Source organism: Petaurus breviceps, unplaced genomic scaffold, assembly GCF_028583685.1.
Source record: "Petaurus breviceps papuanus isolate PSGF00001 unplaced genomic scaffold, PetGlider_PUasm1.0 181, whole genome shotgun sequence".
NCBI classification, from domain to species: domain Eukaryota; kingdom Metazoa; phylum Chordata; class Mammalia; order Diprotodontia; family Petauridae; genus Petaurus; species Petaurus breviceps.
The window spans coordinates 22,529,938-22,555,435 of NW_027185784.1; the positions used below are offsets into that span (position 1 = coordinate 22,529,938).

Sequence of the window (25,498 nt, forward strand, 5' to 3'; positions counted from 1 at the left end):
GTGTTCCCAAGTTTTTCTAAAACCATCCTGCTCATCATTCCATATAGCACAATAACATTCCATCACAATCATATGCCACAACTTGTTCAGTCATTCCACGACTGATGGGCACAAAATAACTGTTTTCAAGTATTTGAAGGGTCATTTAGTGGAAGATGGATTATCCTTGTATTGCTTGTCCCCAGAGGGGAGAAGTAGGAAAAATGCATAAAAGTTACAGGGGCAGATTTCAGTTTGCTTTAAGGAAATCTTTAAAAATTAGATCTAAAAATGGAACGAGCTCTCATAGGAGAAAACAGCCTCCTCCCACTGGAGTAGAGGCTAGATGATAATGTATCAGGTATAATGGAGCTCTATTTGGCATCCTTACAAAGACTATGTTGTAAGAGGAATACCTAGGTAATGGGGGGAAAACTGAGAACAATCTCTGAGGCCACTTCCAGATCAAGGTCTATGATCCCTCTATAAGCAGTCAGTCATGAATAGACAGAGAGATCTTTTACAATCTAATTCAAACCTATCTTTCCAGCCTTATTACACATTATAGGTATTTCCCATGGGTATTGTGAGAATCAAATGAGATAATAGTTGTGCTTTGCAAATCTTTGCTGTTATTCAATCATTTCAGTCACGTTTGACTCTTCATGACCCTTTTGGGGTGTTCTTGGCAAAGATAGTGGAGTGATTTGCCATTTCCTTCTCCAGCTCGTTTTACAGATATGGAAACAGAGGCAAACTGGGTTAAGTGACTTGCCCAGGGTCACACAGCTAATAAGTGTCTGAGGCCAGATTGGAACTCAGAAAGTTGAGTCTTGACCTGGGGCCTGGCTTGGCTGCCCTTGCAAACCTTTGAAGGCTATATACATGTTAGCTACCATTATCACCTATTCCTACACACACACACACACTCTCTGTTTCCCATACGGATTTCATCTCTGCACCTTTACACTATCCTGGAATGCACATGCCTGGAATGCACCCCCTCCTCAACTTCATCCCTTGGAATTCCTAATTCCATCAATACCTGACTGTAAGTGCTGCTGTCTCCATGAGGGTCTTCCTAATTCCTTCCTGTTATTACTCCCTTTACATACTATTAAGCAAATATTTTGTGTTTATTTATCTCTACACATGTTTTTCACACATTCTTCTCATGCAGGAGTTGGTTGATTTTTGTCTCTGTAACTGCCCATAATAGGCCTTAAGAGAAGGTTCTAGAGCAGGGATGGGGAACCTGTAGTCTGAAGGCCACCTGTGGCCCTCTAGGTCCTCAAGTGCACCCTTTGACTGAATCCAAATTTCACAGAACAAATCCCCTTAATAAAAGGATTTGTTCTGTAAAACTCAGGACTCAGTCAAAAAGCCGCACCCAAGGAACACATGTGGCCTCCAGTCATCAGGTTCCCCACCCCTGCTATAAAGGCAATGGTGGAAGGAATGGGGTTTGAAGAAGGGATTTGTCAGTCACACAAAAGCCAAGATTCAGGACCTGCATCTAGCTTGGAGGGTCCTGGGAGGCTGCTGACTGAAACCTTGCTGAGAGTAACTTGTTCTTTCTCTCTAGAACTCCATTTTCCAAATCTTGAAGCCTGGACCCATTTGGCAATTGTCTTCAGTTACTCAAACAGCAAAACAAAGCAACCAATAATTTCACGTAGTCACACTTCATTCCAAAGGATTTAGCGGTCCAGAGACACACAGAGAAAGAGGGTGAGCAGCCCACCAAAAAGAAAACATTATCCCTTCTTCCTCATCTCTGGAGCAGAAATTCGTGAGAAAGCTCCTAATCTTGTAATGTTAAACCCTTGATAAGTGAGAGGAAAAGGTTCTGGGAAGGCAGTTAGATAAACATAATCCCTTTATGGGATTAGCCAGGGACCCCTCTACATACCACAGGTTGGCTATGAAGTCAATACAACTTTGCTTTAGGGCTTTAGAAGAAGAAAAACATTTCTGAGTAAATAGTAACTCATTAGTGATTTATCCTCTTTAATATTCGTAAACAGAAAATCACAAGGTAAAAATCCTTCCTTGACAGACAGAATAATGTGGACAGAATAGACATGGCCCTGGCTCGGGATATGTAGGTTCTATCGTCCTGGCTCCGCCACTAGCTAAAGTTTTTTCCCTTTGCATCTCCTAGTTTCTAAATCTGTAGAATAAGAGGAGAGCAGTGTCAGCCTCAGTCATCTCTAATGCCCTATTTCTGCTCGAAATATTCTATTTACAAGCTTCTGATTCCTACTTTCTCCAGCATCCTGCTCATTCGACTCACTATCAAGACCTCAGTTTAGGTCCAAAGACTTTTTTTCTCTCTCCATTTGGCCCATGAGCAGAAATCTTTTCACTAGGGTGTGGCTAAATCCTAACAGTCCTTAAGGCTTAGAAGCAAATACAGCAAAGCTTTATGTTAGATTAGTCCAGAACAATGACTACATTGAGCTCCCTGCCCAGGACAGGTTTTTAAAGAGACTCTGTTAGTTTAATTGAAAGAGAGACTTGATCCAGGACTTCGGGGAGCTACAATCAGCACTTTAGGCCTGCTCCTCTGCTGTCCCATCCAGGACCTCTTTAAAAGAGAAGGGAGTAAACTTGTAGCCGCACCCAGTGTAGAATTTGTTCTGGAACTCGACCCTAGTGTCAGAGATTAGAAAAGGCAAGTTAGATACATGTTGGATGAAGGTTAGAAGCAGTTAAAAACATTTGCAAAAGTTGAACACATGGGCCTAAAAAATGCACCAGGTGTGGGCAACTGATAGCTAAAAACACAGTCCACAATAGGCACCTGAACTACGTGTTGGTTTTCTGTCTAGCCTGCCTTTCCACTATTCTATACCTCGTTCATACCTCTGTGTCTTCTAACTTTCCTTGAGCTCTCCCTCCCTCCTTCTTTTTACTCCCTCCTCAGGCCTATGCTTTGATGGTTGTTTCCATAGGTAATATACTTTATGGGAAAATGTGCCGAGAAAACAACACATACCAATACCCCCAAAAAAAGGCTCTCACAGGACTCTTGTTGGTGTGGCCAGGGAGTGATTGAGGTGGGAGAGGGATTTCTAACAACTGAGGAAGTTGCTAGTTTCTGAGATATGTACACATAATTCCTTCTTTAAAAGAGAATGGTTGTTCAGGAGCTGTCCATAATCATACTTGCAAAATAGAAACAATGGCCAAATTTGAATGGACGTTGGTCCTCAACTGAGGCGGAAGACTGTATCCTATAGTCGAATAGCACAGACCCCAACAGGCCAAGAAATTTGTCCTTGGGTAATGGGATAATGTAGCATAGTGACTAGCTAGAGTAATGGATTCAAAATCAGGAAAACCTGTGTTCAAATCCTGCCTTGAACACTCAGTGACTCATGAGACCTTGGACCTCTTGGTTTACCTATCTGTGAAATGGGTATAATAGCATCTATTTCACAGGGTTCTTGCTAGGATCAAATGAGATTGTGTATGCAAAGTGTTTTGCAAACCTTAAAGTGTGACATAGACACTGGCTATCATGACACCCTCCTCTTCCCTGAGTGCCTCTCATGGAAACATTTTGCTCCTCACTGAGCACTATGTCATGTAGTGTTCCCTTCTTCTCCCTTTCTCACCCTAGTTATGAATTGTACATACTAAGTCAGCACATTTAGCTTTTTTTCTTTTCCCGTTTATCAAAGTTTCATTGGATTCCTTGGGTTGGTGGCCTTCCCTTCTTTAGCTACATTGCTCATTTTTCAGAATTCCCCCATTGCTATCACTTCTTTTACTCCACCACTGCATAGTCAGGGGAGCAAACATGACACATGTACATGAAGCCCCCTGGCCCCAACTATGAGACACCCCAAGTTTTTCTCCCCCTCTGGTTTCATGGAGACTTGGCCACACCACCAATGTGGACGATGACCCAGAGTGCAGACATACACGGACATGGTAAGTCACCCTTGCAAGGAATCTGTAGTGTTATTCATTTTTATGGTCAGTGTTATTATTGTGGTAGATGTTCTGAGGTAGGTGCTATTATTATGCCCAATTTACAGATGAGGAAACTGAGGTAGACCTAGGTTAAATAAGTTGTGCAGGGTCATTCTGTGTTTGAGACCAGATCTGAACTCAGGTCTTCCTGACTCCAGATCCAGGGCGCTACCCACCATGCTACCTAACTGGACCAAGGGGAATTATAGATGCAGAGATGAACATGTTACCATAAGAGATTTTAAGACATGTGTAACACCTACCAGTGAAGTCGAAGTGCATGTAGGAAAGCTGAGAGACCCTCCATGACCAGAAGGATGGCTACAGTCAGAACAGCAAAGATGGCAAAAATGATAAAGACTCCAATGAGGCCTCCCCAACTTCTCTGGTGAAGGCCAATGTTCATCACCATGGTCCAGAGCACTTCTGACAATTCTATGAAGCAAGACAGGGACGAGCTTAAGCCAGCAATGTTTCTGCTGATAAACACATTAGGCCACAGGATTGGACTACCTCCCTTCCCCTATATAGGAGCATATATGCATGGATGAAAATCAGCCAGACTGACTTGAGTCCCTAGGTCAAAGCCTTGACATCTTCAAACAAATTTTACCAATCCCTATGCTCATCTGCTTATGGATGTGTTCAAAGGCACCTGGGGCCATTACCCTAGGTTCTTTAGAGCTCTATTTCTCTTTGTTCTTCTGGATATAAAAGAATATGGGCCCAAAGCACCAGGGGTAGCGATGAAGATGGATAAGGCACATGCTTCCTTGTATCCTTTCACATGTCATTATATATAGACTTCCTTCCTTCCTTTTTTCCTTCTTTCTCTTCCTTCCTTTTTCTCTGTCTCTCCTCACCACCTCTAAGAATGCACATCTAAAACTGTTTTGCAACTTATAGACTAAGAATGTGGCTTGGGGTTAAGTCACTTACCCAGTGTCACATATTCAGCATGCCAGAACCACCGTGCTCATCCTGTTTAGTCCTAGACCTTTCCTTTGCTGTTTTGGGGATAATAGCAACCCAGCCCTCCTAAAGCCTGAACTCTTCCCAAACCCCACCCCAAGCCCCAGAATCATTACATCTCCCCTGAGGTTTATGAAAAGGGGAAGCCATCTCGCTTTGGATGTATGTGATACTTTTATAAAGGACCTTTCCCTCTTGGAGAATGGGTACAAATGGAACAGAAAAGACAATTTTTACTTTGACATATCAGGACCCTTCCCTCAGATAGGCACCCTGACTTAAGAATACAGTGATCGAGATAATCAGGCAGTAATCACTCACGTGAATGAGCCAGGCTGAGAGCCCAGAGCCGTAGATAAGACGCTGTGTTGGAAATGCAACCCAGGCAGTACTCAATGGTGTGGATAGCTTGGTGGACAAAGATGTCTCCAAAATTGAACTGAAATGAACAAGGGAGTAACTATTCTGGGACCACTTCACTCCTTTCCCCCCTTTCTATGTTGATTCCAAGGGAAAATACAGAAGAATGTATGCTAAGACACAGGAAAACAGAAGTATTGGTTGAATACTTATAATACACACATAGCAAGAAGAAGTAGGTAAAAGTAAGTTTCTGTCCCCCAAGAAATGTTAATAATGTAAGTTGAGAAAGAAGAGACAGACACATATGCACAGGAAATTAGCACAGAATAAAAAGGTAATATGGTTTAAAAAAAAAGGTTAAAAAATAACAATATAATAAGTAATCAGGAGAGAAGAGAACAGGGTCAACTTTGCCTCATTAAGAAAATATTCTTAAGGACTTGAATTTCTATTTGGGTCTTAGGTGCTCCCAGATAGGATGGTGGTAAAAGGGGCAGTACCTTCCAGGTTTGGGAATGAGATAAAAAACAGTGCCCAAACAAGGATGAATAAGCTGTAGGGTGGGGAATAATATAAATATATTGGAGATTGGCTAAGCTGAAGGGCTGAGGGAAGGTTGAAGAGTTTGGCAGACAGTTTACAGAAGGACTTTAACAATAAATCAAGCAATGAGTATTTACCAACTCCCCCCTCCACCCGAGTGTTCTACACCATTCTAGATACTGCGGGAAATACAAAAATATAAGCCACCAAGGGTTTCTACCTTTAAGGAGCTTATAGTTTTGCTAAGGAGAAAAGACAAGCACACATGAACTAACCGGAAAACAATTTAGTGTTAAAACTTCCTAGAACTACGTAAAAAACAGTAGGAATAAAAGTTAAGATTTGATAACAAGCATTTGGAAACCACTATAGGTTCTGGCATGTAAAGAAAATTGTGCTTGAAGGTATAGTTACCCTATTGAAAAACAATCAAGTGTGGAAGATAGGAAATGGACAAGGCTTTTTTAAGAGAAATTCATCCACTATATGCCCCTATGCTACTCCAAGAATACAAACTCAGATTCAACTGATTTATTATCAATATAGAAGAAATTATAAATATCAAGTCAATCTCTCCAACTATTAACACATAAAAAGGACAATAATAACATTCAAAAAATTGGTTAGGTTTGCTGTTACCACAAACAGAACCTTTTGTTTCAGGTCCCTCCAAAATTAAATCCAGCAAACCTAAGAAGACTGGTACCAGATCCCTCAGAAATGGCAGAAATCAAATCCTGCAGACAATAGAAATGAAAGCAGCAGCTCGTCCTAACACCAAGTCTTACAAGCATCAAAATATTCAAGGTAGGGGCAGCCAGGTGGCTCAGCGAGTAAGAGCACCGGCCCCAGTGTCAGGATGACCTGGGGATTCAATCCAGGCTCAGATACTTAGCACCATACCCAAAAATAACTGGCCGTGTAACCTTGAGCAAGTTACTTAACCCCAATTGCTTTAAAAAAAAATATTCAAGATAAACAAAGGACTGCACTTATAGGAAGCAATTTTGAGCTTATACTTAAACTCTATTTATTTAGACGTGGAAAAACCTTCATTTTGACAATCTAATAGTATTCATTATGGTTAGAAAGAGTTCAGCATTGGGCTATAGAATTGGAATTCATCTATAAGAGCTATAATTGAAATCTAGCAGTGAAGGAAAACATTTAGAAAGAAAAGAGCAAAAGACTGAAGTCTGAACCTTGCACAATATCCACATTTAAAGGGTAGAAGGAGTAACAAGATCCAAAGAAGGAGACAGAAGGTAAAGCCAGAGTGTTAGCATGAGAGCAAGGATATCTCAGTGAAACCAAGACCAGAGAGAATTTCAAGAAAGAGAAGCTGGTCAACAAGGTCATGAGTGCTACAGAGAGGTTAAGTACAGAGAACCAGGAGAAGGCCATGGAATCCAGTGGCTACTTAGTGGTAACTTTTGAGAAATTTAGTTTCACCCAGCTAGAGCTATCACTACCAGGCCTATAGCCTAAAGAAATTAAAGAAAGAAGAAAAGGAGTTATATGTACAAAAATATTTTTAGAAGCTCTTTTTGTGGTCACCAAAAATTGGAAATTAAAGGCCTGTCCTTTGACTGCAGAACAAGTAAATTATGACAGGAGGGAGACTGCACTTGATGGCCTAGATCTTCGCTAGACAGAAGATTGTGTTTGTATGTGTGTTAATTAAAAGGTGAACTGGAATTCTTATAAAGCAAAATGGTTTAGAGCAGGATTCTTATCCTTTTTGTTTCACGGAGCTTTTTGCAGGAGGATGAAGCCTATAAACTCTTTTTAGAATGTTTTTATTTTGTAAAAGCATTTTAAATGCATAAAATAAATACTCAAGAATATAAGGAAATCAATTACATTGAAATATAGCTATTAAAATTCTTATTTAGTTCACATACCCCAGATTAAGAATCCCTCATATAGACCTTGACAATATTGCTAGCCTTCAGTTATTTTTTTTGTACCTAAAATTAACAAAACTATACTGCTTAAAAGTGCTCATAATTCAATTTTTTATTAATTATGATTGTGGTCTGCCATAAGTTTATGTGGATTTGGCTGTAAAGGCTAAAGATCATCAATAAGATGATTTTAAAACTTTCATGTTATTTGTTAGATTTTCTTCTTAGCTAGATCACATACAATACAAAAAGGCACCCTTTTCATTCCCCAAGTACCTCTTCTTCAAGGTCGTCTTGTCCCCCATGGACACCAGCAGAATGCCCCTTGCCAGTACTCCTAGGATGACCATCCGCCTCAATTTCTATTGCAGTGTCCTGATTGGTAATAAGGGCCTGCAAACATCAGAGAACCAACAAACATGAAAATTGCAAATTGGGTTTTCCTTTCACTAAACTAAATTTATCCTTACAACCCATATAATAAGTAGAATGTGTCATGCCCATTAATTACTACACAATCTAGGTAATTCCCACAAATACTGTATTTCTATCGTCAGAAATAGGATGGAGTTCTTTCATTGTAATAAATGTTTGTTCAACATTTCCAAAATGATATGGTGATAAGTTGGGTTTAATCAAACAATATAAAAATTATATCAGTGTAAGGAAGAAGAAGGAATGAGAGAGATAAACAAAGGCACAGGGGCAGAAATATGGAGGACAATGAATAGAGACAAGTTTGAATGGAAGCTAGAGTTCATGGAGCAAAGCAATATGAAATTAGGACAGAGATTGGACCTATGACTTCATCGACAAAGGGCTTTACCAACTAGCTTTACCAACACAGGTCAGTAACTTCTATGCAACCTACAGTCCATTCATATAGCCAGTGTATGTTAGAGGCAAGACTTGAACCCTGACAGCCATGTCTCTCTATTCATTATGCCATGTTTCTAAAATAAAGTTGGCAAACTAAGATCATAGGATGTCTTGAATGCCAAGCTAAAGCACTTAAACTTTATTTGGTAGGCAATTGAGAACCACTGAAAAGTTCTGTTGGAAGAGTGGAATGAAAAAATCTGTGCCTAAGATTCTTCTGGTAGCAGTGTGAAGAATAAACTGAGGGAAGAAGTGAGAAGGCCTATTACAAGACTATTGCAATAGTCTAGGGAGGTGGTACATAGGTTTCTGCTGGTTTGGTGGTAGAAGATGTAGGGATACAAGAGATATTGTGAAGGTAGAATCCACAGAACAATGGGAAGAAGGAGAGGAAAATGAAAGAAAAGTTCTTTATGAAGGGATAAAATAAAACTGACTGCTGTATGATTTTTTGATCAAACACCCAATATTTTCTCAAATGACTCAAATTGCATCTAAAAACAATTGTAATATCCTGGAAAGTATGTTATCCCATTACATCTCTCACAGATCTTGTGACACAGTTTAAGGTAACTAAGAAACTTATTTCACTTTAGGCTAATAATGAAGAACTCCTTAATATAAATGATATAATATAGCAAAATGTAGCCTTATTACTCAAAATGAATAAAACTGAATGTTATATATTTAAATAAATCATTTAGCACTCTTTCTAGATTCCATACACCATCATCAAGTCTAACTTTGAAAAACTGTCCTAACTGATGGTGCCACTCAGATCCCAGGTGGCACAGTGGAGCCAATCAGTGGAAACAGTCCTTATCCTCATGGAACTCACAGGGATTAGAGTTACAGAAAATAAAAGCCCTATTAATACTAAGCTAAAATGATGATGTTGTGCCATTTCCCTAAATCAGCAGTCTCAGTCATGCCCATTTCTTCAGTATTTATCAGTGTGGATAAAAATCTGAATGAAGCTCACAAAAGTCAGGTCAGTTCCCAAGCATTTTCCCTTCAGACCTATCTACCTACTTCTCTCTAATCCACCCATTCTGGCATCTGAGAAACACAAGATATATTCAGTGCTTCTTACCTGAGATCTCTGGTGTCTGGCTCGAAGGATAAAAGGCTTAATCAGGAGCATCCACGGTACAGCAATCAGAGCAAAAATAACCAAGAAGCTCTGGACTTCTTGCTATCATGGACCAAAGAAAGAGATACTGTTATCTTACTGTAGCTACCTAGATATTAATTATGCCACTATAGGGGCGGCTAGGTGGCGCAGTGAATAGAGCACCGGCCCTGGAGTCAGGAGGACCTGAGTTCAAATCCGGCCTCAGACATTTAACACAAAAACTAGCCGTGTAACCTTAGACAAGTCACTTAACCCCAATTGCCCTCCAAAAAAAAGCAAGAAAAAAAAAGAATTTATGCCACTATATCATATCATGTGACAATGACTGTTGCTATTACACATCATTCATATATGTACATGTGTGTATATACGTAGATATGTATACACACACATACACATAGTTTTTTTTAAAGAGGCACCAGGCATTCCACGGATACCATTCTTCTCCACCTCATCTCTGGAGCAGGTGGTGCTCCTCCCGTTTTCAAGCAGGAAAAATCAAACCCAATAAGAGAAGAGATCTTAAAAAGTGTGGAGGTAAAGGTATAGGGAGGTGAAAACTTGAAGCTACCTGTCTAAATTCAAAATTCCCACCTACCATCATCCTTTGAGAATACCATATTTAATTCCCTATCCCCTCCCCTTTTGTACATTACCCCATCTCTAGATTTTGTTTTGTTAAAGGAAAAGTGGGAGTTCCACCTTCCTCCCCCACCCCCATCCCACATGCATAATTTCTCCCTTATAAGGTCCTTCTACCGGCAAAAACAAGAGGCCTTCTAAAGGCTTAGTCAGAAAACTAACAAGGAGTGAATAATGCTGTTTTCTACAAGGAACAGAAAGAATCCTTTAGCATGTTCACACCCCTGTTCAGCTGCTCTCGCCAAGCTTTTAGCAGATCAGGCAAGGGAGAATTATTTTCTTCTAGGAGTCTGGAAAAGCCATCTTGTTTGCCAGTAATAGCAGCCACTTACCCTTATGATTCCCACCCTCCCCTTGGTATTATCTATAATATACCTGCTTTAAAGGGCAACAGGGAGGGAGACAAGAGATTACATGAATGTGTACCTGGGATTTACTAAATCATTACTCCAATCATTCACTTCAGTCTTCTCTACGTGGCAAATGCTGCCCTTTTGTGTGAATGACTCATAGGACAATCATAGTTTAAACTACAATGAGAAAGACTTGACTCTCTATTCTAGCTCCATCTCTACAAAGTAAAGGATATGAGACATCTCACCAGAACTCTACAAAAACCTTCTATCTTATTTATATTAGGGAGAGGTGACTCTAACTAAGGCCAGCTAACATCTATGGTGGTGGTGGTGGTAGTGGGGAGAACAGAAAATATATGCAAGGTATTTGACTAGCCTTCTATGTTCAAGGATTTTTTTGTTTAGTAAAGACAGCCTTGATTAATGTTATTAGACCTTGAGAGTGGTTGATGAGTTGTGGCTTCTTGATATGAAACATGACCTGGGACATCAGTCTGACTACAATTCCATCTGTCAAAAGCAAGTTTCCTCTTGAAGAGTCTAGCACAGTGCCTTTCAAATTTTATGGGCTTAAAAAACATTTGCTGAATTCCAGTTTCATTAATATAAAGCAGTCCCTACAAGCACAACAAAAGAGCACAGGCCAACAAACAAGCAAAGAGATATGAAAATGAAATGGCAACATCGGTTTCTAATACAAACTCATTTGTGAGACACCATAGGAAGAAGAGAGACAGATTACAAGCATTATTACTTCTCAGAATGGTGAAAAGCAATGAAAGGGATATAGAAAACATCAGGAAATCAAAACAAGGTATTTATAGATTACAGTAGAAGAAGGAACACAACACCTAGGCAGAAAATGAGACAGATTAGTTAGCAATCAATTCTCATCACCAATGATAGTGGTGCTACCACATGTTAAGTCCGTTTCAGTACCCAATGTACTAACGAAGACATGCAAATGTATTTAAAGAGAGTGTCTATACCAGAAAGTGTACAAGAAGAATATGTGTCAGAGGAAACATAATTTTTAAAACTTGTATAAATCAGTTTTCAACTCGTCAGAGTGCAAGACACCAAATGGCTAATAAATTGAAAAAAAAAAGCCACTGACAATATTACAACAAAAAAAAAATAAATTGAAAGCATGTGAACAATTTACTTCTTTCTCATTTCTTTAAAATCTTTATAAGAAACCTAATTTTAACACTATTATTGCCCTACTGATACTATCTAGCTGCCAATTGGGGTGCCTATGGGATATATTTTTTAAATTAGTGCATGAAAAATCTATAATGAATTATCTAAACCTTTTTTGAACCCACTTAGTTTTTTAACCTGAATCTCCAAAGAATAAAAATTGCCAGTGACCCAAAGGGTCACTAAGGAACTGAGAGCACACAAGCAGATGACAGCATGTTATCAAAGATGATTTATAGGCAAAAACTTGCATAAGGAAAAGTAATCAGGAGATGTATGATCAGAAAGAGAGGGGGGCAGTTTTGTGGCAAGATCAAGGGGTAACACATGGATACCCCAACCTAAATGCTGCTGCATTGGTATAGCACATACATTGCTTATGAAATGTTAAAAGCCCCTCCAGAAAGTCTTGCTACATTTGAGACCTGCTGTGGAAGATGTATTTAAGAATGGAAACAAGAATCACCCAAGATGAGAGAAATAGGTGGCTTATGAACAGAAACATTGGAAGGAGAATTCCCACCAACAAAATCAAATGAACTTCTGAAGTATTTAATTAAATGCAAGTAGTTTAAATGGGTGTTATCTTATTTGGAAATTTACTCCATATTTGATTTTTTTTTAGCATGTTATGAATGTTGTTTAGAAAAATAAAAGATCTGCATCTTGTGGGGGAAAAAAACCTATCATGAAAAGCGAAGGTTTGAAAGATCCCCTACATGTGAAGAAAGTCAACCATTATCTATCAGAGGTCATGACGAAAGTCATGTCTTTGACCAAAGATGGAAGGACAACCAAGTGTTCAAGCTTAACTACGATGTGCACAGGCAAGGTCTGACTTTAGCGAAAGGAAATAGCAAGATGATTGTGACTTTCCAAAGGATATCTTCCAAATATCAAAAGAATGGAGGAGCATCTTCAACAAATGAAATCTACAGAGCATCACTGAATCACTTAGTATTGTTGAACCATCTCTGGAACTCGCTCAATGAAAAGGCAGCCTTTGTAAGGGTAACTCTCAATTTAAGAAGACTTGATATGCCAAAATCCATTTATAAAAACAGTTCAAATGGTGGTAGGACGAGGGTGAGTTACGTTACTCGTAGGATCACCGAATGTTGGAGCTGGAAAGGATGGCAAGATCGTAGATTCAGAGTCGAAAGGAGCCTTAGAGATCATTTAGAGGCCAGATCTCCCTTGTTTCTAGGTCTAGCACTCTATCCACTGAGTAACATTGCTTCTCTTCCTTAAAGGATGTCTAGTCCAGTGATGTCAGACTGAAATCCAAATGCTAGATCACCTAGAAACTCTAGATCATCATTATCTATGTTGTGTTGTGTTTTTTATTTATCAAACATTTCCCAATCACATTTTAATCTGGATCCATGCTCATTAACACATTAAACCCTGTAGGTGATGAGTTTTTTATTTCTGAGTCTAAACTTGCATTTTATAGAAGTAACAATTAGTGCCCAGACATAAAGTGACTTGCCCAAGGACACATAGGACAGGACTGAAAGTCAAGTCTCTCCTAAGTAAAAAATGCAAAAAAGTCCATTATTTTTTATTTCCTATAAGTTTCTTCTAAATATTCACCTCCTCCAGGTCCATTTAAGTACATATTTTCTTAATGGATTTCTTAACTACTTGACAGAGATGCTGAAATGGGTACCTCTTATGCAAAGTCTCTCCTAATCCCCCCAATTGCTAGCCTTCTCTCTCTGGAAATTCCTCTGTACATTCTTACTCAAGCACACATGTTATTGACAAGTATACTGTAAGAGCAGCCAGTCTTTTGTACTCCAACTGGCTTACACATAGGATAGGCTTAAGGAATGTTTATTGAATTGAGAAACTTGAAGTTTAAGCACTGGAAGACTGTTCACTGAAGAACAATTAAGAGATCCAATAGACTCAATTTGTAGGTGAGGAAACTGAGGCCTAGAAGTGAAATGACTTGTCCTGACTAACATCCAATAAGTCATAAATGCTTCCTTATAACATCTACAGTTATTTCTATTTAATGATCTATGAAATGGATCCCTGGAATAACTATAGAAACAAAGGAAAATGGAGACTGAATACAATTCAGTCTCATTTCTGACACTTTCTTTGGGGGCAGCATTAATACAATGGAAAACACACTGTGGTCTGGAGTCTGAGGAGCTGGATTCAAATTCTAGTTCTGATACTAACTACCTGTGTGTTCTTAAATAAATTAACCTCACCAAGCATCAGTTTCCTCCTCTGTAAAATGAAGAGGTTGGACTAGATTGGCCTCTGAGGCCCCTTCCAGATCTACATCTATGATCCTTCTGGGTTTTCTCAATTTACACAAATTCAATTCATATCAACTTTTCAGTAGCCTAGTTGCTTAAATCAAGGGACACTTATCCATAATTGCAATTTAAATTTTCTTTCAGATGCACCAAGACAAAAATGAATACCTGATGTGCATACAAGGGCTTATTGGTTGGGTCATCATAATTGAAAAGGAACATGTTGATAAAATGGATGAGGATACTTGGGGCACTCCTGGACGTGTGGACATCGTACTGGCACCATTTAAAAATGATCATGAAAACAAGGTAGCCAAAAAGACAAACGATAAAGATCATCTCGGGAATGAATTGTAGGATGATATTTATAGTTTTCCTGAAGTATCTGGAAAAAAGAGAAGAGTGGAAAAGAGATTAAAAAAGAACAAAAGCAGAAGAATATCTTCTCTGTAGGGATCCTGGATGACCTTCTTGGATGAAATCATAAGTGGTTCCTAAGTTAATAAAGTAACTCAGCAGAGACTTGGTATTGAACTCATTTTCCAGACTTCATATTTCAAACCATGGCAAGTCTCCATGATAACTGTTCTACTGCTTAGCAAAATCATTCATTCTAAGGTTCGCCATGGGATTGGAAATCACTTGAAGGCTTAAAAGAAGTGAAAAAAAAGAGAGAAAGGAAAAATAAATAGAGAAGGAAAAAGAAAACATAGATGGTGGGATGGGGTAGGATGGGGAAGAGAAAGTCAATGAGTGGCCCTACTGTCAATTGTCTATGTTAGAGTTGATTACTCTTGGTTATGAGCAAGGGTTTTTAACCTTTTGTGTGTAAAGGACTCTTCAGGCAATCTGGTGAAGCCTCAAAATAATGTTTGTCAAATGCATAAAATAAAATTTGTAGAACTACAAAGGAAACCATGAGGTTATCAAAATATTTCAAAAAACCAAGTTCACTGACCCCTGCTTTTAGAAGACTACAACCTCAAAAGTAGCCTTGTAAGCTGTATTCTTTAGGTTCTATGGACCTATTAACAGAGCAGATATCCTTAAGGCTAGTCAGAAGCCTTCAGATTGGAATTCCAAGGAGTTTGCCATTTTGGATAATGCGGGCAAGAAAAAGGCTGAGAAAGGTAGCAGGATATCTAAAGGCCGGTGTGTTTAGGTATGAAGCCCCACTTAATGGGGAATTTGCTTAGGATCATAAGAAAGAGAAAGCCTCATGTGAATACCATCCCCAATCCCCTAAAGCCACCATTCATCAGGTCACAGCCTATTCATGGCTTCCTGGGCACCCAAATAGTTAAAGTGCTGCTTGGAAGAACCACTTTAAACTAATATTTAAACTAATTAGTTAATTTTAATAATTAATACTAAACTAAAACATCCCTATCGCTAGACCAGCTAAGAAACATGTTTTATTAATCATTGCTAACTTTTCTTTCACAATGGGCCTCAGAAATAGTATAGAGTGGGTAAAACATTGAATTGTCAAATGGTTAGATCCAAACATTCAAATAAACACATGGCATAAATATAGAACTTACACGTGGTTGAAAAGGCTAAGAATAACCCCAAAAACCATCTGGATGATCCCTAAGATGACAGACATCTTCATCTTATAGGAGTTCAAAAATGTGAGTTTGTTTGAAGCAATATTCCAGACCTATGTGGGAAAGATAGAAGTAAACATATCAGGAAAGGATTTAGGAAAGGTTTGGGATTTTTTTGGTTGTTTTTTTTTTAATTGGGGCAGGAACTAGGCCTTCAATTTCTTCCATATTCCCTTGCAAAAAAAAATTCACTGGGTAACTAAAAAGTTTTCTGTTGTATTCAAAATACATTGTAAGGATTCAGAAGAAAAGGAAAGGAAAAAGATTCTTTCATATAAGAGTTATGTCTTTCCTATTTTCAGGGGGTTTTTCCTTTTTTCTATTTTTTAGGTGCAGGTGGGTGGTACAATGGATAGAGTGTTGACCTTGGAGTCAGGAGGACCTGAGTTCAAATTTGACCTTGAATACTTACTAGCTGTGTGACATTGGAAAAGTCACTTAACCCTGTTTGCCTCAGTTTCTTCATCTATAAAATGAGCTGGAGAAGGAAATGGCAAACAACTCCAGTATCTTTGCCAAGAAACCCCCAAATGGAGTTATGAAAAAGAGGACACATTTTTTGTTAGTAGTACCCGTCACCCATTCTTGAAATCTGGAACTCGTTTTAACCCCTTCCTCTACAACAGGAACAAAGTAGTTCTGTTGTATAGATAATCCAGAAACTCACTTGAAAATGCAACCTCTTTATTCTTCTGAGTACAATTAGCCATAATATTATATTTTATAATATAGCTTATAATAAAGTTTTGGAAATGGAAAAATATAAGCAGAATTGATGCCAACCTAGCCATAAGTCTTATAATATAAGCTTTGGAAATGGAAAAATGTGAGCAGAATTGATGCCAACCTATTTATTCAGCAAGATTTGGGTGGAAGAAAATGGGGGTGGGGAAGAGGGAGGGCCTTTGATTTAATTAGTGAAAGGGACTCAACAAGGAAAATTTCCTCCACCAAAACAGATCAACAGCTACTCAGCAATTCCCAGCCTCAGAAATGACTGAGAGGTATTGTTACATGCCCAGAATGGCACATACAGTCAGTCTGTGTCAGAGGCAGGAGGTGAAGCCAGGGTCTTTCTGGGTGCTCAGGACATTGGATAGAGGATGAAAATCCACTTTACCATATCTTCTCTCAATTTTACTCGGACACAGTATAAATAAAAGCACAGTGCTTTAAATGTAGCTGACAATAAATGTCCATTGAATGGATTTTTTAAAAACCCCTGACAAATGCTTTTTCCTTCTTTCCCAAAGGCAGACTCAGGGAAGGCAAATGATTGGCATTAACTGGAATGGGAGAGAGAAGAGAAATTGGTTTGGGATTGTCTGAGAGCCTGGTGGCTCTATTTTTCCTACTGTAGATAAATAACTGGTCTTACTCTCTTTAAAGCTTGAATGTATCATACTAGCTAAAGTCCCTATTTTTAATGAAAATTATATTTCAGAAAGTAATTGTAGAGAAAATGATGGTGGTTAATTAGGCAAATTAAAATCTTTAAATTAGTAACTTCAAACATCTTTGTTTTCCCCATTGTAATGGGAATGTAAATTTAAAGATCTTCCCTGCCCCTAGGCTAAAGTGCACCTGGAGCCTGGGGTAGAAGGCTTGTTTTTCATTAGATACTTCTTGATTGACCAGTGAGTCAATAAGGTTGTTACATTCTCTGAGCCAGGAGAAGGCTATATAAGCCCTGATGTGTAGGTTTGGTTTGGGCTCACTTTGAGAAATGTTCTGTGATTTGATCAGATGAAACTCTGGAAAGCCATTGTCCAGAGCCCCCCAGCTTTGAAACCCAGATGTTGTTTGGTATGGATGTAATGGTTGGACAGTTTGGAAGTCTGTCTACTTGATCTGTTTTTGTCTTGATAATTCTGTCTGTATATTTTAAGTTCAGGGTGCTGACCTTTTTCCCCTGAACTAGGTGAATGATACGCTTGTTAACCCATTTTGAGTTGCTTTCCTTTATCAAAGCAGATCCAAGAACCTGTATTGGCAGACACCCTGGGGACACTGGGGTGCTTGCTGCTACACCCATTCATAGGGAATCATAACTGTGAAATGTATTAAAAGACAGATAAAGAATCATTCAAAACTTAATTATTCAATTTCATTACCTGCTAACAACAAAAATTTCTGGTCACTTTGTATGATTTAATTAATCAGTTTGACTTTTTGTCAAAGTAGCCTTGTATATATCTGCTTAAACTTTTAAGAAATCTGTTGCTTATCTAAAGCAACTAAAGTAATACCAAAATACTAAAGTTTTGTAAGCTAAAAAAATTCTTCTGAGGGCAGCTACGTGGTGCAGTGAATAGAGCACCGGCCCTGGAGTCAAGAGGACTTGAGTTCAACCCCAGCCTCGGACAATACAAAAAACTAGCCATGTGACCTTGGGCAAGTCACTTAACCCTTATTGCCCTACCTTTCCCCTTCCATTTTTGGAAAAAAAAATTCTTCTAGAGAAGCTTACACCTGCAAGTCAAGGTTACTTAATGACCCCAGGCAAGAAAGCAATCATTTATTCATTTATTCATGAATTGTGACACCTAGAAGGAAGTGGTACAAGACTTCTTTAGGCTAGGGCCAATGCCCTGGAACAATGGTTTTCTACTCACTTTAACTTGTTATCTCCAATCCCATTTCCTTCTAGGTGCTAGTCCTGGTAAAGCAGTTTGGGGGTTTAGATGCCCCTCTCAGGATAAACCCACTTCTAATTTCTTCACCTGCCTCTAACACAAGCCTCCACAGACACTGCCTCCTTCAGCTTCCTCTCCCCTGATTGGAGGGCTAGAGGGTGGCGTACCAAACTCCTCCCAATACCTTCCTTTATCAAAGGCAAAACCTGGGTTCTCAACTTTGCTTCTCTGCCTGGTTTCAACTCCATTGCAACAAGATACTCCCCTTTTTGCCTCTTCTGTGTCTTCTCCCCAACCTCCCCTTTCCCACCTTTAGATTGTAAACTCCTTGAGGGTAGCGATTATTTTTTTAATTGTTTAGTTATTTGTAGTCCCGTTGACTTTCCATGGACTCATTTGGGATTTTCTTGGCAAAGATACTAGAGTGCTCTGCTATTTCTTTCTCCAGTTAATTTTATAGATAAAGAAACTGAGGCAAATAGGGTAAAGTGATTTTCCCAGGATCATATGACTAGTGTCTGAGGCTGGATTTGAACTCAGGTCTTCCTGACTTCAGGCTCTACCCTCCATCCATTCCACCACCTAGCTGCCACCCTGGCACATAGTTACCATTTAATAAAGCATTAGCCCAGATATTACCAGGACAGAAACTCATTGATCAAAGTCTGGGTTTGGAGACATAAATTCCTTCCTTCAACAACTACTGGTTGTATCCTAATCTCTTTCAGTCTCCATTTCCTCATTTGGAAAATGAGGCTAATAACAACAACCACCTCACAAGAATGCAATGAAGTAACATATAAAGCACTATAAATCTTAAAGCACTAATTCTAATTATTTTAAAATTACTACTCCCTTGTTCAATAATGTGACCTCTACTTCCTGAAGTTGTGAACTCACAAATTGCCACATGAAAATCACTCAACAGAAATTCTAGTACACTGGGTAGCAAATGAAGATCACCATTTGGGGGGGCGGGGGTCCTAGACTCCTTCGATATAGTAGAAAAGATAATGGTTTTATAATCAAAGGCCCTTGATTCAAATCCTGAGCAAAGTTGCTAATCACTCTGCTTCTCTTTAGACCATCCATTTGCATGAGGAAGTTAGTAGCTCTTAAAAGTGTGATCCCAGGTCACCAAGGGCTCCCCAAGACACTTTCAAGGAGTCCAGGAGATCAAAACCATTTTCATGATGATTACAAGATGTTTTAATATCTAACATTATAAAGATCGATAGCTACACTTCTTTGGAAGAGGGGGTCCTCCCATAATTTTAAAGAATTTAAAGGGATCCTGAGGCTGAAATGTTTGAGATTACTTAAATCTTCTTGAACTTCAAATCCCAGCATTTGAAGGACTGGTGAGGGGAAGGGTAGTCTGATGGAAGGAGAACTATAGTTAGACAAGGAATACACCAGGTCATGAGAAGATAGCTGCAAAAACAGGAGCTAACACCAGGTTGCCACCTCCAGGGTCTCAGGACTAGCTGGGCTTCAAGTCAACCACAGCCTGAGCAAGCCCTGGACCAGGGAGATATTTAGGGGAAAAGTAACCCCAAAGGCTCTGTTCCTATTCAACATTAATACCACCATCCCCAACACACATACACATACACTCCCTAAGATTGGCAAATATATTTTTAAAGGAAATAAGAAGGTCCCATGCTCCCTCCTTACGCCAATATAGACCAAGCAAGCATTTATTAAATGCATATATGTGTCAGGCACTATTCTGGGTACTGAGAATACAAGTACAAAGAGTGAAAATTATCTCTTATACTTAGGATCCAGAACTGTAAACCACCTAAGAGACCATGTAGTCCAACTCCTGAATCTTACACACTGTCCCTTTCCCCCATCTGCCTATTGATGCTCAAAATTGCCTTAACGGAGCACAAAGCTTTTTATTTTACAACAAAATGAAAGATTTAAACGTACTTGGGTTGGTGGGAGGGTATACCCTAAAACTAGAAAGTAAGCAGGGAGAATGGGAAGGCTTGGAGCAAAGGCTTTTTGCCTGGTTCATCCTGTTTACCTCTAACTCTGCAGGACCAGGAGCCATGTTAGGTGAAGGGCAGAATATTTGCTGCCAATGTCTCTGGTGATGGCCCCTTAGAAATTATGAAGGTTTGGGGTTTTTGTTTTTTTTTTGAAAGCAAGGCTGCCACCTTGTGGCTGATGCATCTAATAACTGTATGGCTTTTGATGGATGGTCTCTCACCAAATTCATTTAGGTTCAAAGGTAGGGTCACAAAAAAACCAGTGTTTCACTAAAATCTAATCATTCACATAGATGCTCCATAGTGTCCCAGAAAATTTTATAAATATGCTTTCCACAGATCACTGAGTAACTCTAGTCATGGCTAGGACCTCAGAAACAAATAGTAAAAGTTACCCCCATGCACAGTTCACTCCTACAGATTATTTCTTTCAAGAATGGTGGAAATATTATTTCACCAAAGGTTAATTTTTTTAAATTTCTCCTCTTGTGTCTTTCAACATGCCTTAAAGAGAATACAACGCGGGTTTCTAGTACTAATAAATGACATCTAGAGCTCTTGAGGTTTACAAGCAAGTCAGCTTTACGACAAGTATTACAGGTGTTACAGATGTTAAGGCAGGTATTACAGATGTTAGCAGGAAGCTAGGTGGTACAGTGAATAGAGCCCTGGACCTGGAGTCAGGAAGACCTGAGTTCCAATCTGACCACAGACACTTATTAGCTGTGTGACCCTGGGCAATTCATTTATCTTCTGTCTGCCTCAGTTTCTTTATCTGTAAAATGAAGATTATAATAGAACCTGTTTCTCATGTTTGTTATGAGGATCAAATGAGATAAGAATTGTAAAGCACTTAGCACAGTGCCTGGAAAATAGTAAGTACTCTAAAAATGTCAGCTATTATTAATCTATTCTCACATTTTCCTCTGTACAGAAAGAGATAGGTCCTCTACCAAAATGGTCCTGAGAGGTATGGGAGCAAAGAAGAAATATTTCTGTATTTGATCTGGGTTCAAATCCCAGTTCTGTCACTTGCTACCTGGTGTGGCACTAGGCAAGTCACTTGGAACCTCTCATCTATAATATAAAGAAGAGGTCGAACCCAATAGCTTCTATGGTGTTTTCAGGCACTAAACTGATGATCCCATAATAATCTCCCCGAGTTCAAATCTCTGCTCTAATTTTTTAAAAGTGGACTTGATTTCTGAGCCTCATGTTCCTCATCATAAAGTTTTTAGAAATAAGTTATCATACAGATCCCTGACAGAATAATATTGAAATGAATTTTGACTCTGATAATCTTAACTCAGGAACCAATAAGAGATTCCCTGTAATAGGTCCTAGGATTAAAACACACCATCTACCCTTATCTCTCAAATGCTTTTCTACCTGACTGCCTCAATACTTCCATTCCAATAAGAAAAATCTGTTTGATGGTGTTAGACAGAACTGGAAGGGACCTTTGTTGTTGTTCAGTCAGTTTTTTGGTTTTGTTTTGTGACTGCATTTGGGGTTTTCTTAGCAAAGATATTGAAGTGGTTTGTCATTTCCTTCTCCAGCTCATTTTATAGATGAAGAAAGTGAGGCAAACCAGGTTAAGTGACTTGTCCAGGGTCACATAGCTAGTAAATGTCTGAGGCCAGATTTGAATTCAGGAACATGAGTCTTCCTGACTTGAGGTCCAGCACTCTATCGACTGTGCCGTTATATAAAGAATACCGTACTAGGACCTGAAGGAGATACAAAGTTTAAATAAGGAAATCCCTGCCCTCATTTAGATTACAATTTCTACCTCCTTGCCTTTATTCATACCATTTTTTTTATATTTAGAGCTCTGTCCATGAAACCATGGCCTTGATATCCTCCAACAGCCAGTTCCTTCTTGACCTTTCTCCCTTGGTAATCTCACTAACTCTCATGGAGTAAGGTATGTCATATCTACTTATCCAAAGCTACACTCTCTCCTGACCTGGAGTCACACATCTCCAAGTGCCTTTTAGACATCTCCAATTGGATATCCTTTAGACATCTCAAATCAACATGTTCAAAAGAGAACTCCTTATTTTTGTTCCCAAAGTTTTTCTTCTTCCCAGTATCCTTTTTATTATGTAAGGCACCATCATCCTCCCAGTCATCCAGGCCCATAAACTCAGGATCATCCTCAACTCCTTGCTTGCACCCCACATATCCAATCTGTTGCCAAGTCTTGTAATTTCTTTTTTTTTTTTTTTGGAGGGGCAATTGGAATTAAGTGGCTTGCCCAAGGAAACATGACTAGTGTTCGTGTTAAGTGTCCAAGGTCGAGTTTGAACTAAGGTCCTCCTGACTCCAGAGCCGGTGCTCTATTCACTGTGCCACCTAGCCGCCCCCTAAGTAATTTTACCCACATAACATCTCTCGTCTTGGTCCCCTCCTCCTTACTCGTAAAGTTGCCACTCTGCAATAGACTACTGGCCTCTCCCTGGGTCATGTTTCTCCACTCCAATTAATCCTCTATTCAGCTACCAAAGTGATCTTCCTTAAGCACATATCTGACTATGCCACCTCAACTCCGGCAGCTCCCTATTACCCCCAGGATCAAATATAAAACCCTGTTTGGCTTTTAAAGCTCTTCACAACCACCCCCTTCCTACCTTTCCAGCCATCTTACATATGACTTCCCTCTGCATGGTCTATGATCCAGGGCCACTGGACTTCTTGCTGTTCCTCATCTACAATACCCCATCTCTCTACTTCATGCTGTTTCACCATCCTCCATGCCTGGGAAGTTCTCTCTCCTCATCTCAGACTCCTGCCTTCCTTCAGGACTCCATTCAAGGTCTACCTTGGACAGGGCGTTTGTCCTGGTCTGTCCATCCACCTCATCCCCTTACAGTCCCTTAAGACCCTTTGAAATGCCCTCCCACTGTACATAGCTTCTTTGTCCTCAGTAGTTTACAAGTTGCCTCCCCACAAGAATGTGAGCTCCTTGAGGGCAGGAATTGTTTTTGCTTTTTCTTTGCATCCTCAGCACTTGGCACAGAGCCTGACACAGAATAGGCACTTCATAAATGCTTGTTGATAAGAATGGATTAGCTCCAATCAATTCACTGTTACTTTAGGTTGCATCTAAGAATATTTATAAGCACATATAAAGATAGATGAATATAAACATTATATTTCTGTACACATACCACATGTGTATAATATTCTAATAATGTACATAGGATAAATATAATGCATATATTCAATCCATGTTACATTGTGCACATATAATTGCACTGTTCATATTTCATGGACACTCATGTGTGTCCCCCACAACTTGCATATTAAGTGGTTCTGGGGTAGGATTAATCACCATGTCTTCTGGCTTTAGTTGCTTCACAGCTGGAAAAAATGAAGGACATCAGCAAATGCTCAGTGACCAACCCCAAAGGGGCTGCCAGAACTTCGGATCCAAATAGGCATTCTTACCGGGTCAATCCCAAATGGGTATGGATTTCCAGAGAATACTCCTGGGACAGCTGGGTCCAACTGCAAAATTGGATTGGTTTCCATCACGTGACTACTGCAAAGAGACAGAAGGAATAATAAGGTGATAAGAAAGGTGTCCTCTGGGGGGGTTGGGAGCAGAGCCAAGATGGTGAAGTAAAAGCAGGAACTTGCTTCAGCTCCTGCTCCAACAACCTCCAATACCAATAAAATAAATGACTTTAAACAAATTTTAGAGCTACAGAACCCACAAAGCGACAGAGAGAAACAAATCTCCCATTGAAGGCAGTGTGGAAGGCAGACATGAAGGGTCTATCCCTCCCTGGTATAGAGGCACAGACCAGCCAGAGCAGACTTCAGGAGAGTGAATCACTGGCAACTGTGGCTGTTTCTAGACTTCTCAACCCATAAACTAGAAAGAGAAAGCAAAAGGTCAGTGGGGAACTCTGTTGGAACCAGGTGACAGAAGACTGAAATCTGGCCCCTGCCCCCAGGGTGAGAGGTGGAGCTGCCCTGTGGCTGCCTCAGGAGCTCTTGGCCTATAGATCATAGGGGGACCAAGAGGTCATTCAGAGGGTAATTGCTCTTGCTTTGACCTGCTTGGATCTGGATCACAGTCTTGGATGGTGGTCCTGGGGTATGTGACCTGTGTGCCAGAGCTTGTGGTAGCTGTAGGGAGGGTGCCCTCCTCATAGCTCTGGCAATGTGAAAACCTCAGCAATTTGGGACATAGCTCTCTCCATTCTGAAAGCAGATTTCTACCGTGGTCAAGAGCTCAAAAGTCAAGTAATTGGCTGGCAAGATGAGCAAGCTGAGGAAGCACAAACAGACCATAGAATCCTTTTTTGGGGACAAAAAGGATCAAAACATGGAACCAGAAGAAGACAACAAACTCAAAACTCCTGCATCAAAAGTTTCCAAGAAAAATATGAACAGATTACAGGTCATGGGGAAACTCAAGAAGGATTTTGAAAATCGAGTAAGAAAAGTGGAGGAAAAATTGGGAAGAGAAATGAAAATGATGCAAGAAAATCATGAAAAGTGAGTCAACAGCCTGCTAAAGGAGACCCCAAAAATACTGGAGAAAATAATACCTTAAAAAGTAGACTAACTCAGTGGTGGCTAGGTAGCACAGTGAATAGAGTACAGGCCCTGGAGTAGGGAGGACCCAAGTTAAAATCCAGCCTCAGACACTTAACACTTATCTGTGTGACCTTAGGGGAGTCACTTAACCCCAAGAGCCCCTCCAAAAAGCAAAAAAAAAAAAAATAGAATAACTCAAATGGTGAAAGAGGCCCAAAAAGCCAATGAGGTGAAGAGTGGCTTAAAAATCAAATTGGGCAGATGGAAAAGGAATTTCAAAAGCTCACTGAAGAGAATAATTCCTTCAAAATTATATTGAAGAAAATGGAAGCTAATGACTTTATGAGAAATCAAGATCCAAACAAATGAAAAAATAGAAGGCAATGTGAAATATCTCATTGGAAAAACCACTGACCTGGAAAATAGATCCAGGAGAGATTATTTAAAAATTATTGG

At 39.5% G+C, this 25,498-nt stretch overlaps 1 protein-coding gene across 1 annotated transcript in view; it reads right to left on the minus strand.

Moving 5' to 3' along the window:
* Nucleotides 1–2,088: 2,088 nt before the first annotated feature.
* Nucleotides 2,089–25,498, minus strand: part of ATP6V0A4 (ATPase H+ transporting V0 subunit a4) — a 66,982-nt gene continuing 43,572 nt past the window's right edge. The window contains exons 14-21 of the mRNA XM_069087315.1: nt 23,942–24,035; nt 15,787–15,905; nt 14,411–14,627; nt 9,721–9,822; nt 8,025–8,141; nt 5,257–5,374; nt 4,227–4,398; nt 2,089–2,634 (exon numbers count right to left, since the gene is read on the minus strand). Of these exons, the coding sequence (XP_068943416.1) occupies nt 2,535–2,634; nt 4,227–4,398; nt 5,257–5,374; nt 8,025–8,141; nt 9,721–9,822; nt 14,411–14,627; nt 15,787–15,905; nt 23,942–24,035 (1,039 nt within the window). The 3' untranslated portion in view covers nt 2,089–2,534. The remainder of the gene's footprint in view (nt 2,635–4,226; nt 4,399–5,256; nt 5,375–8,024; nt 8,142–9,720; nt 9,823–14,410; nt 14,628–15,786; nt 15,906–23,941; nt 24,036–25,498) is intronic.